The sequence below is a fragment of the Triticum aestivum genome, chromosome 3D (genome assembly GCF_018294505.1).
Source record: "Triticum aestivum cultivar Chinese Spring chromosome 3D, IWGSC CS RefSeq v2.1, whole genome shotgun sequence".
Taxonomy (NCBI): domain Eukaryota; kingdom Viridiplantae; phylum Streptophyta; class Magnoliopsida; order Poales; family Poaceae; genus Triticum; species Triticum aestivum.
In genome coordinates, this window is record NC_057802.1 from 12,079,240 (window position 1) to 12,090,519 (window position 11,280).

The following is an 11,280-nucleotide window of genomic DNA, read 5'->3' on the forward strand; positions in this document are numbered from 1 at the left end:
ATTTCTGAGGCCTGCAAAGAAACTATCTGGTTGAGAGGTTTGTACGCTGAGCTTTGTGGAGATTCATCTTGCCCTACCATATATTCTGACAGTCAAAGTGCTATATATCTTACAAAGAATCCAATGTATCATGAGAGAACAAAGCACGTTGATGTCAGATTTCATTATATTCAAGATGTTATTGCTGAAGGCGATTTAAAGATATGCAAGATAAGTACTCATGATAATCCTACTGATATGATGAAAAAGCCAGTTCCGACCAATAAGTTTGAGCTTTGCTCAGGCTTAGTTGGTATTTCTCACTAGTCCTATAGATTTTGACGCACAAGGTGTTTATGCTGATTTGGATGGAGTTATCTACTTTCTCCGACTACTGGAGGGAATTTGGCTCAAGGTGGAGATTGTTAAATTGTGATCCAAATTCTACCGTATTGGACTAGACGTAATACATACGGTGTGGGCCTTTGCGTTGGTACCGACGTGTACGAGTACAACTCGTTTACTTGTCATCCAAGAACTCTCATGTATTGCCCTCATATATACCCCATGTAGTCACACCTCAGACGGTCTGTCGTCCCGTGCTTGTAATACTCCTCCTTATAGTGATTGCGCCTTCGTGCGTCCGTGGTTTTCTCCTGAAAGGATTTTCACCTAAAAATCCGTGTCTCTCGTGTCTCACTTTTTCTCGTTATTATCTAACACAGTTGAGTACGGAGTCCAGTTGAAGGAAACCTTAGACGGACGCGAATTCAAAAAGGACACCGTATGACATCCCGTGTCATGTATGGCTGAGCTGGGCTATACGTACGTCTCCTCAACACGTCACGTCGTATGACAATGGAAATCTAAGAGCTACACGTAGTATTATTCTTGAAATGCAGAAGAAACGCAAACACTCATATATACATACATCATGGTTTTTTTTTCTTGGTACCTTTTTTCGGTAGGGACCGAAATGAAATGTCTCGAAAATTTTGAATTTTTTCCTTCAAAATATTAAAACAAATTTTGAATTCAACTAAAATAGTGTTAAAATATACATTCTTTAAGAACTGAAGCGCCTCTTGCAGTGGTAGTTAGCCACACACACTACGACGAGGACCAGGATCGATCCTTCGCCATGTAATGGGATAAAACCTGCTATCGATTAAACTTAGCAATGTCACTTTACATGACCGCTCCCGCAGTTCAAATTCAAAATTTTCAAAAAAGTTGTTCGGGATCAAGTTTCTCAGTGGATAGCGGAAACACTGGTTTTCAATCGGTTTCTGAAAATCTTTCACGAGAAAAAAAAACCTGACGTACATACATTCATCACTATGAAAGCCCACACGCAAGCCCTACCCTTACGAGTACCTGTGAGAGATTGAGTCAACATATCTTGACAAAGTCATCATAGGCATCTCGTCGTCAACGGAACATCATCTCTCACTAAACGAACATGGTCAAAACCTGAAAAAAAATTCAGTTAAATGGAAGCATCAATGTCAAGCAACAACTTTAAATCTTGTGGGTTGATTCCACTACGAATAACTTTAAGCATGTATGCTCACTTCGCTAAGAGCTACGCATATTTCTTGGATGTTGTGAAAAAATATTAAGTATATTAAGTCAAGTTCAGTTCCGAAGCAACATTTCCCACTAAGAAGAACATCTACAACTTCAGAAAAAACGCTTCAAGCATTATTGTTCTTGACAGGGATAGACAAGCTTTAGAGCAACTCCAACAAAATCCTCTATCCGTACAAGAACTACCGTTTAGGAAAAGTTTGGCTAAAAAAACGGTTCTAACATATCCCGCCCAGAATAAATTTAGAGCATCTTATAAACTTTTTTTTTTTGCGGTTGAGCATCCTGTAAACTTGGTCCCAAGTTCCCATTGGTTTTGCGGGAAGACAATCTTCCCGTAAAGTTTTGGCGGCAAGGAAATCACCTGAAACTTCACCGCGTGCATCGCTGCCCGGCCGCTCCGACACTCTGCAGCTGCTGCGGCGCCGCCACCGCGCCACAATGTTGGACCGCCATCCCTCGCCGGCTGCCACCACACCGCCTCACCGCATCGCCACCATGCCGAACCGCCGCGCCGCGCCACTCCGGCCGCCACCTCATGGCGTCGCACTACGTCGGGCCGCCCCGCGCCGGCCACCACCACACTGCCACTTCCGACCTCCGCCCACCGCCACATTGGGTCGTTGCCGCCCTGCACCACATCTTTTTGGCCACTGTTACATGTGTCACTAAATTGCGGTCCCTAGGCCATTAGCTAGGATTGTTTAATGAAAAATACAGAATTAAAAATATTTTAGAGGAAGAAGTTTACCATATCTGAGAAAAGTTGCTCTTAGCAAACTTCCCTAAACTTTACATTCATCCTGTAAAACCAGTTTTATGGGAAGTTTTCTAGAGTAGCTGTTGGAGTTGCTCTTAGGTAATTGTGCATCTTCTGCTCGACGACCTTGGACGGGATGTGTTCTATTAATTGGGCTCCGAACGAGAAGAGCAAGGCACTGGTGTAGATTTAACGTCGACGCCTCTCGGTTGGAAATAGACGAGCTCATTCGGGGCGTGCTCGCCGTTGATGGAAGCTCCATTCAATTTCAAAATCAAGTTTTTTTACGAGTGTCGAGAACACTACAGAAAGGGCATAAAACACTTAGCAAAGTGTTTTCCGAGTCTTACACCCGGCAAATGTCACTCAGAAAAGGTACTACGAAGACATCTTTGTCGAATGTTTATGATGGTGCACTCTGACAAAACTTTGCAGAGTGTCACTCGGCAAAAATAAAAAGTGCACAGACGACACGAAGATGGGACTGGTGGTGCCAATTATCCATACTTTGTTGAGTGTCAAGCAATGGACACTCGGCAAAGCTTGGGGCATACCAGCGTGCCACATGTCCCCTCTTTATCGACTATCCCGAATGTAACACTACAAAGAATATATTTTTTCCCTGGCTTTGGAGGGATCACTGGAGCGTGCATGTGCCAAGTCTTTGTTGTGCATCTAGAATCAGACACTTGGACAATTATTTGATGAGTGCAGTTTGAAGTGACACTCGACAAAGTATACTTGGCAAAAGCGCGCCGAAATGCACCAGTTTGTCCCACCTGCCCACTTTGCAGGGTCTCTTGGCCTTAACACTCGTTAAACCTTGCCAGAGTGCACCGGCTGGCGCCATGTGAATACTTTGACGAGTGTAAGACTCGACAAACTTGTATGCTCACAAAGCCTCGGGAAAGAAGCACCATGCTCCCAATTTGATTAACGCATCAGCTTCCCGCTTCCAATCTACCTGCCGCATAATCTGCCCAAGCATGCCATAGATGAGCAACCACTCGCCCTCATGGTCACTGGATGTTGGGCATTTGCGGCCGCTGAACTCGGACTCTGGAACCAATCATTGAGCAGGAGGCAAAGGAGGCTCAGATCCTGAAGCGAAGAACATTGGGAAGATTGAATTCGAAAGAGGATTCAGATTTCTAAACCGGATAAAGGGGAGAAGGGTAGTTTTTTCCTGGTTGATGTGGAACATCATAGTCAGCATCACCATGCTACACACCGCCATAGAGCGAGAGAGTCATTGCCGCTACCGCCGGCATTGCCCACCACTATGTGTGTTCTTTTGGGAGGAGCACCTCCACTCGAGGTCAAAATCAGGGTAAGGGAACCTCTGCTGGTAGTCGCGGAGCGGAGAGTGCGTTGCGAGAGAGACCATGTGGTAGAATGCAGCGAAGGGGAGAAGGTCAAGTAAGGCCCAGTTCTTTTCAGCTTTTGATTCTCTAGAATCTGCTTCTGGGAAACTACCCACATAATAGCATGTGGAGTTCTTTTCTGAGATTGTAGTCTAAGATTGTAGGATGAGTTGAGTGTTGAATGTCTGTATTGTCTCTGAACTAGTTGTGTTCTGAATTGCTAACACGTAGTTGTTCAGTTTCTCATAGAATATGAGCACTAAAACGATTTCAATACAAGTATCATAGTGTCAAATACTATAATTAGAATAGTTGTAAAATTTGCTTCGTTACAGAAGGGGTCAACTACAAATAGAAGTAATAATCTCAAGGTATGAGACTGAGCAATAGCCTCATGTTTTGCAACCATGGTACGATCATCTTCTGGTGGTAGAGCGTTGGCACCTGTGAACGATAATGGAGGTTGCACTGCACCGTCCTAGTTTGCTTTGGGTCCCTTGGCTTTCTCCACTTTCTCCATCTACAACATCTATCCATTAGCACATACATAGATCCAGCTATTTACCAAGCAGCAGCAGAAGGGAACCAAACATATGCACCATTCATCCATCCAGCAAGCTAGTAGCAAAAAAATCAACATGTGCACCACCCAAAAAGTCACACCATAACGGGGTTGGTGGGCCGGACTAAAGCTAGATGGTGGCCGTACCGGCTATGAAACGGTAGAAGAGGCATCCAGGACGCCCTGAAACAGGGGATTAGGCAAGCATAAGGAATAAAGTGCTGAATATGCTTCCCAGAACTAGACACCTTAATTATAATGCATTTTTGGGGGTCTGAAACAGATTTTGTCAGCAAGACAAGATGATATTCCCTGTTCTTTGAGATAGTATTGAGTAATGCTACTGCAAGTGTGCCCCATATTAATGTTCATGTTGTTCAGATGCGATGTCCAATCGCCCCACGCATGAACCTGCAAATAAGATTGCAGATGTAGCTAGCGGCAGGTAGAATCCGTGCTGCTCCTGGTTGTGAGCATAGACAGATCCGAAAATTGTTGCTTAGAGACTACGCACTTGAGTGAGATCTCTCAGAAGCTAGAACTATGAGATCCAAATCCACTTGCGGGATTCAAACATAGAAACTCCCGAGCTACTTGATAACAAAATTGACAGTAATAATAATTAAAGAATGATTTATAGCTCCAGTGTCAGAACCAAAAACGATCCAAATAAAAAACAACATATATACTAACATGTTTGAGACGGAGCATCTAGATTAATTTACTCTTTCTGGGATCTCTTCGATCCAACAACATGGTGTGTATGGAAAAGATTCGATCTCCCGAGCTTCATTTGCAAGGCCAGAGTCGAAATATTTGTGACAACTTGGGTATATGCTTCCTAAACTTTCAATCTTGAAGCTATTCAAATGATAGGCGAACGCCATTGCTTTTAGTTTGAAGGTCTCTGACCTACTCAAAAAGAGAATCTCTTTGTATGGGTGAAATCCAAGTATCTCGATCTCAAAATATGGATGGCGACGGTGCACTTCAACCATGTCTTCATTCTCAGGGAAATCATCATCGTCGGAGTTCCATTCAAATTTCTCCTGGATTACTTCTTCCTTGTTGATATTTGGAAGATGAGAACGAAAGATTCCATAGTTAATGTCTTCTAAGATCCAGGGTCCATGAACTTGGCGATCAATCATTTGGATGGGCTTAAGGTCGTAGTCGTGCTTTAATATCCACTCTAACTGATCGCATGATTCATTCAGTATACATATGCGAATGTGATTCTTAACAAATGACGCGTGGTACACTCCTTTCTCTGATAATCCTATGTAATTGATCCGTCCAACACCCATTGGTGGCTTAATCACATTGTACTTATCTTCAGACAAAGATATTCTGCAAAAAACAAATCATTGGCAATAAATTTTTGAAATTCAGAGGTGTGGATAATGCTTTCATTAGGGAAAAACTGAACACCAAAATCAAAGAGATTATTAATGAAGTGGTCTAGGTATGTACCTCATAAAAAAATCACCTTGACAATGCACATAAAGGGATCCACGCCAATAGACCGAGTTTTGCTGGCCCTCAAAGAGCACACGCGCCTTTGCAACTGTTCCTGCGGCATCGCCTTCTCGAACAAACAGCCTCTCCTCCCAACAGCCTCTCCTTGAAGAGAATACATGCAGGATATATGGAGATGGAGGCCATTCGGATGTCTCCTCTAAAGGGTCAGTCTCATCTTTACCCCAACGCAAATAAGGGATCTCAAACACCTGGTAGTGGGCTGACACCTTGGGATCAAAGGCCAGATAACAATTATGTAATAAAATACCACGGACCATTCCCCCATCCCTAGTATGATTGTGCGGGCACGAGGGCAGAGCGTTCCAGCATCGGGTGGCCGGGTTAACCACGTAATCGTCGAGCAAGAGGAGTCCATTGCAGTGATCCTGGATGTAGTAGTCGCCATCCAAGCTGTACAGCCTCCACCCACCGGAGCTCACTTTAATGGGTGTGGGTAGGAAATCGAGCTTGCCACTGATTGCTGGCCGACCCAGTGGCGACAAGGGGCGGGCGAAGAATTCAGGGAAACAGAGCTCTGCGAAGGTGATGAAGAACCCGCTAAACGGGAGGTCTGTGCGCAGGAGGCCCTCGCCGTCGATGATGGCTCGCCACGCCTTGCTGACGCAGCGCGATACGGCGAGCCAGCGCGGCGCGGCCACGCGACGGAGCACGTCGGCGAGCACGTCCTCCGGCAGGAGCGCCGCCAGGTCGCCGTGGTCCGCCTGCTCCATCTGGCTCTGTATGCTCTGTATATCCGATCGCTTCCTTTGGGCGGCGCACACACGTATACAAACCAGGTATATATATCTCAGCAGTCAGCATCGACCAGGGAGTCCGATCGAATAAGGAAACCTAGACGGACACGGATACAACAAGGCTATCGTAACATAACACTTTACGTGATGTGGATGGCTGAGCTGGGCTATACGTACGTCTCCTCGTTACTTTAATTTTCGTGCATAAAATCAGGGAACCTATTTGCTATTCCTATGTACGGATCTGACGTACTAGTTCAATCTGAAAGCGGTTAGCTAAAGTTGTCCATAGAAATAGGACTTTTGTAAAGGTTTTGTTAAAGCACATATAGGTGTGCCCTAAGTATTGCACATCTAAATTTCATGTCATTGATTTTATGTGAAAATTTGTGCGGGGGGTTTTTTTTTTTTGTTTTTTCTTTCATATTTGATTGAGTCACTTAGATGTGCAGTGAGATGTGCCCTAGACATACCCTTTTTGTAATTAGAGTGTTGCGAACCAAAAATCCTAAACCTACAAAAGCCTGTACCTGTTATGAAAACCTCCAACTAATCTAAACGTCCTCCCTTGAATTTCAGGCGGGGCGGGCCTCCTCCTCCCCCTTAATCCAATAAAAAGAATCCCGCGGCAAATCAGCCCATAAACGTATGTAAATCATTACGTGGATGTAGCATTGCTCGTTGTGAACAAATGTGAATACACCGATGCCTTCTGCCTGTGCATTGCACAACTAAAAAGAATCACAAATACACGAAGGCAGGTTTTTTTTCCATAAAGATCTAGATCTATCATAAATGTTCATCAGAAGTACAAAGCATTACATTGAGGTCACCGAACGACCCACATACGCGCCGCTGTCGATGCTCTCGAGCCAGCTCAACTTTCTCAATGACAAGTAGGAAGTCTTCATGCACGTGCACATGTCCCTAAGGGCGAACGTCCTGGAGCCGCGGTCATCGCCGTTGAACTCTTGAATAGATCTGAAGCAACTGACATTAAATCTCCCAGTCGCACATGCACACAAACATCGACAAACCCTAACCTCGCCACTGCAAGGAGATGGTAGGAATCTAAGCTGGAGCTCCGTCAAGTACGTCTAGATGGACGAACTAGAAGAGGATTGGAGCACAGAAGACAAACTGGAAGAAGAAGCGCTGCCATCCACCTGAGCACCACACCTGCGAGGACTAAAAAGACCCTAACCTAAACTACTAGTTGAGGTGAAGACACCGGGTGTTCCCTCCCCGCCATCGATCAAGAGAGCGGCGGAAAGAAGGGAGGCAAATTCCGGCTCGACGATGAAGTCTAGAGGGGAGAAGATGAGTTATGAAGCAATATTTGCCTAGAATAAGCTTCAAGCATTCTTACTCTTGACACGGATGTGGTTCTCTTCAATCATTAGTCACCGTTTTAATGTTAACGGCTCTCGCTTGGAAATAGACGAGCTCATTCAGGTCGAGGTCGCCACTGATGGCATGTCCATGCACAAGCGGAATCGAGTGATTTGCCGAGTGTCGAGAACATTCAGCAAAGGGCGTAAAACACTCGATGAAGTGTTTGTCGAGTGTTACACTTAGCAAACCTCACTTGCCAGTGGTATTATCAACAAAGTTGTCTTTACCAAATGTTTTATATCGGGCACTCAACTAAGCTTTCTCGAATGTCCGAAATAGTGTACTCGGCAAAAGGAAGTTCAAAAACCACACGGAGACAGGACCGGTGCCACATGTCCATACTTTGCCGAGTGTCAAGCAACAGATACTCGGCAAAGCTTGGAGCGTACCAGCATGCCATGTGTTCCCTCTTTATCAGCTGTCTCGAATCTAAAACTGCAAAGATTTGAGTCCTGGCATTGCAGGGATCACTAGGAGCATGCCACATGTCAAGTCTTCGCTAAGTGACCAGTATCTGACACTCCACAATTATTTGCCCGAGTGCAGCTTCAAATGACATTCGACAAAGTATACTTGGCAAAAACATGCCGGAATGCACCAGTTGGCGCCATGTGTCCACTTTGCTGAGTGTCGTGGCCTAAACATGACACTAAAATATACTTCCTCCGTTCCTAAATATAAGTCTTCTTAGAGCGATATTTCTCAACGACATCTTCGAGAAGGTCGCGGAGTAGGGGGCGCCTAGCTTCGAGCGCTACGGCAAGAAGACCATCATCACCTTCCCTTCTATTCCTCTTATATTGAGATAGTTTTTTTTTTTAAGATCCAGCAAAATTGATGGCTGGATTCAGATTTAGCAGAAAGCAACAGAAGAACAACATGGTGAAGATCCGAAGATCGAAGAAAAAGAAAAACAACAGCCCTAATAGCTGCACAACGACCCTACACTCACAAGCTGGAACACCATCCACCCACGACAAGACAACGCAACTTCGACTCCGATGGAGAGCTACGAAGAATTAGGCAAGGTTGGTGTCGCAGAAGGTCGCTGAACGGACCACCCGTCGCTCATCATCGTACACCGCCCGGGGCCTCACTAGTGCAGCTTCGACTTCACAACAACAAAACAGCCGAGCCAATCAACGGACAAGCCGGAGAAGAGCCGACTACCACTACCAATGTCGTGCCTCCGACCTCGCTCACCCTCGTCATCGTTGCCACAGAAGCCACCATGCATGTCCAGCCTATAGGAAGCACTAATGGGATCCAGATCTTCAAGACGGTGCCCTAAAGAGGGGAAACGACGCTGAAGACGACGCCACCGCCCAACCCTACAAGAGGATCTTGGCTTTCGCCCGAAGATTGATCCAGGAGTAGAGGTTGTGTGGATCCCCGACGGCGCCTTCAAGAAGGAAAACAACGCCCACGGGCGCCGTCACCGTCGACCGACAAGCACCGGCCAAACTTTCACCCGGAGCAACCACTCCCACGTCGCCGGCCGAGGCCGACAGGTACCTCCACTAGACCGTTTACCCCAATGCAGCGAGCACGCCAATACTGCGCAGGGCCACCATCTTCCTCGGTGACGGGCCTGCACCCCGCGCATCCACCATGACCGGAGCCTCCCTACTCCAGCAAGCGCTAACCGTGCACCACCAACAGCCGGCGGCGCCCCTCCCTGGCCAACAGCCCACAGATCGCAGATCGGGAGAAAACAACCAGATCCAGATATCCGGGCCGCAGACCACACGACCGAAGCCTCGCCACCACCAGCGTCGTGCGGCGTCGCCAAGCAACCAGTCGAACCACCGTGCCGCTGCTTCGCACCCACCACGGCGACCGCTGTCGCCTCGCCGAACCGCAGTCACCCGCCGCACCCGCGAACCGGACGCGGTCACCATGCGTGCGCCCTCAACACGCCAGATCCACGCGGCCCGCAGTCTCCCCGCCCCCACGCGCCTCCTGCGCACCAGAGCCAGCCGAGCGCAGCCTCGCCGCCCAGCAGCGCTGCACCGAAACGAACACGGCCGCCCGAACTCCTGTTGGATCCACCGGCCCAGGCCAGCACCCCCGAACAGAGGAGGAGAAAGGCCCTGCCGCCGCCGAGCCGCGCGGGCTTTGCCCGGTGACTGTCGCCGGCGGCGGCGAGGGGAGGATGAGACGGAGGGTGGGGAGCTCGCGGCGGCGTCTAGGGTTTGCTCCCGAGCCAGCCGCGGGAGCAACGCGCGAGCTCGTATAATGATTCGATGCCGTGGATTGATAGTAAGAGCCCGTTTCCAGCTCAGCCATATTGAGATAGTACGATCTCCTTCCTGCTGGGAGATTCAAGTGTTGATTTGGCGCGTGTATTGCATAATGACATGGGTTGTTACTGATTATTACTCTCACATAAATTTTATTGAGTGCATCTAGTTCTTTTTTTAGATGCAGTGCATTTAGTTCTTGAGATAGTTTGGTTTTGCTAATTCCAAGTGGATACTATATCCGTTAGATTTTACAAGGAGATCCGTGCAGGTTTTAAAAAGTTGTTCGGTGTGTATATAAAAAAATGTTCATCATATATTAAAAGAATGATCAATATGTATTCCCACCATCCTATAATATAAGATCGTTTCGGAAGCTAAGCATGCAAAACGATCTTATATTATGGGGACGGAGGGGGAGTATTTAAAAAAATATTCACCGCATATTAGAGAAATGTTTGCACTACTGAAAATTATGAAAAGCTAAAAGAAAACTAGAAGAAAAGAACATACCTGAAAAAGAAAAAACCATACCTGAATGGAGGGAGTTCTTTGCCCAATACCAACAAGTCTAAAAAAATCTAAATTCAATACTTTCGTGGTGACACCTCTAAAATCCAGGGATTCCTATTTCTTATATATATATATATATATATATATATATATATATATATATATATATATATATATATATATATATATATATATATAGGGATTGACTATTCGTCACCCTAGGTGAGGAATAGTTATTCTTCACCTCTATTTTAACATCTATGCATCGTAATTTTACGTTTCGTAAATTTTGTCTTATTTTAGACATAAAAGGAGAACGTAAGAAAACCTATAATCGTCATAAATATTTTTTTATGTTACGTAAAATTACAGATGTAAAAACTTAGTGTAAAATGTACATAAAATACAATTTTTGACCTATATTTTTTTGTTATGCCAAATTTTATGCATTAAATCAATATGAATGTAACTATTTGTATTTAGAATATAATTTATTTATAAAATGATTGTAAGATTACCTCGGGTGAAGAATAACTTATCTGCTACCTGGGTGATGAATAGTAACACTATATATATATATATATCAAAGAGAAAAGTA

General features: G+C 45.6%; 1 protein-coding gene across 1 annotated transcript; it reads right to left on the reverse strand.

The window, feature by feature from the left end:
* Positions 1–4,904: 4,904 nt before the first annotated feature.
* On the reverse strand, positions 4,905–6,546 carry LOC123073741 (uncharacterized). Its single transcript, XM_044496788.1, has 2 exons — positions 5,729–6,546; positions 4,905–5,605 (listed from the first exon to the last, which is right to left on the reverse strand). The coding sequence occupies exons 1-2, from the start codon at positions 6,505–6,507 to the stop codon at positions 4,972–4,974; spliced, it is 1,413 nt and encodes a 470-aa protein (XP_044352723.1). The 5' UTR covers positions 6,508–6,546; the 3' UTR covers positions 4,905–4,971.
* Positions 6,547–11,280: the final 4,734 nt, after the last annotated feature.

Excerpts from the sequence above, each read along its gene's own strand:
- LOC123073741 (XM_044496788.1), bottom strand. The coding sequence starts at position 6,507 with ATGGAGCAGGCGGACCACGGCGACCTGGCGGCGCTCCTGCCGGAGGAC. Across the intron at positions 5,606-5,728 it reads CAAGGTGATTTTTTTATGAG|AATATCTTTGTCTGAAGATA; the intron begins GTACATACCTAG and ends TGTTTTTTGCAG.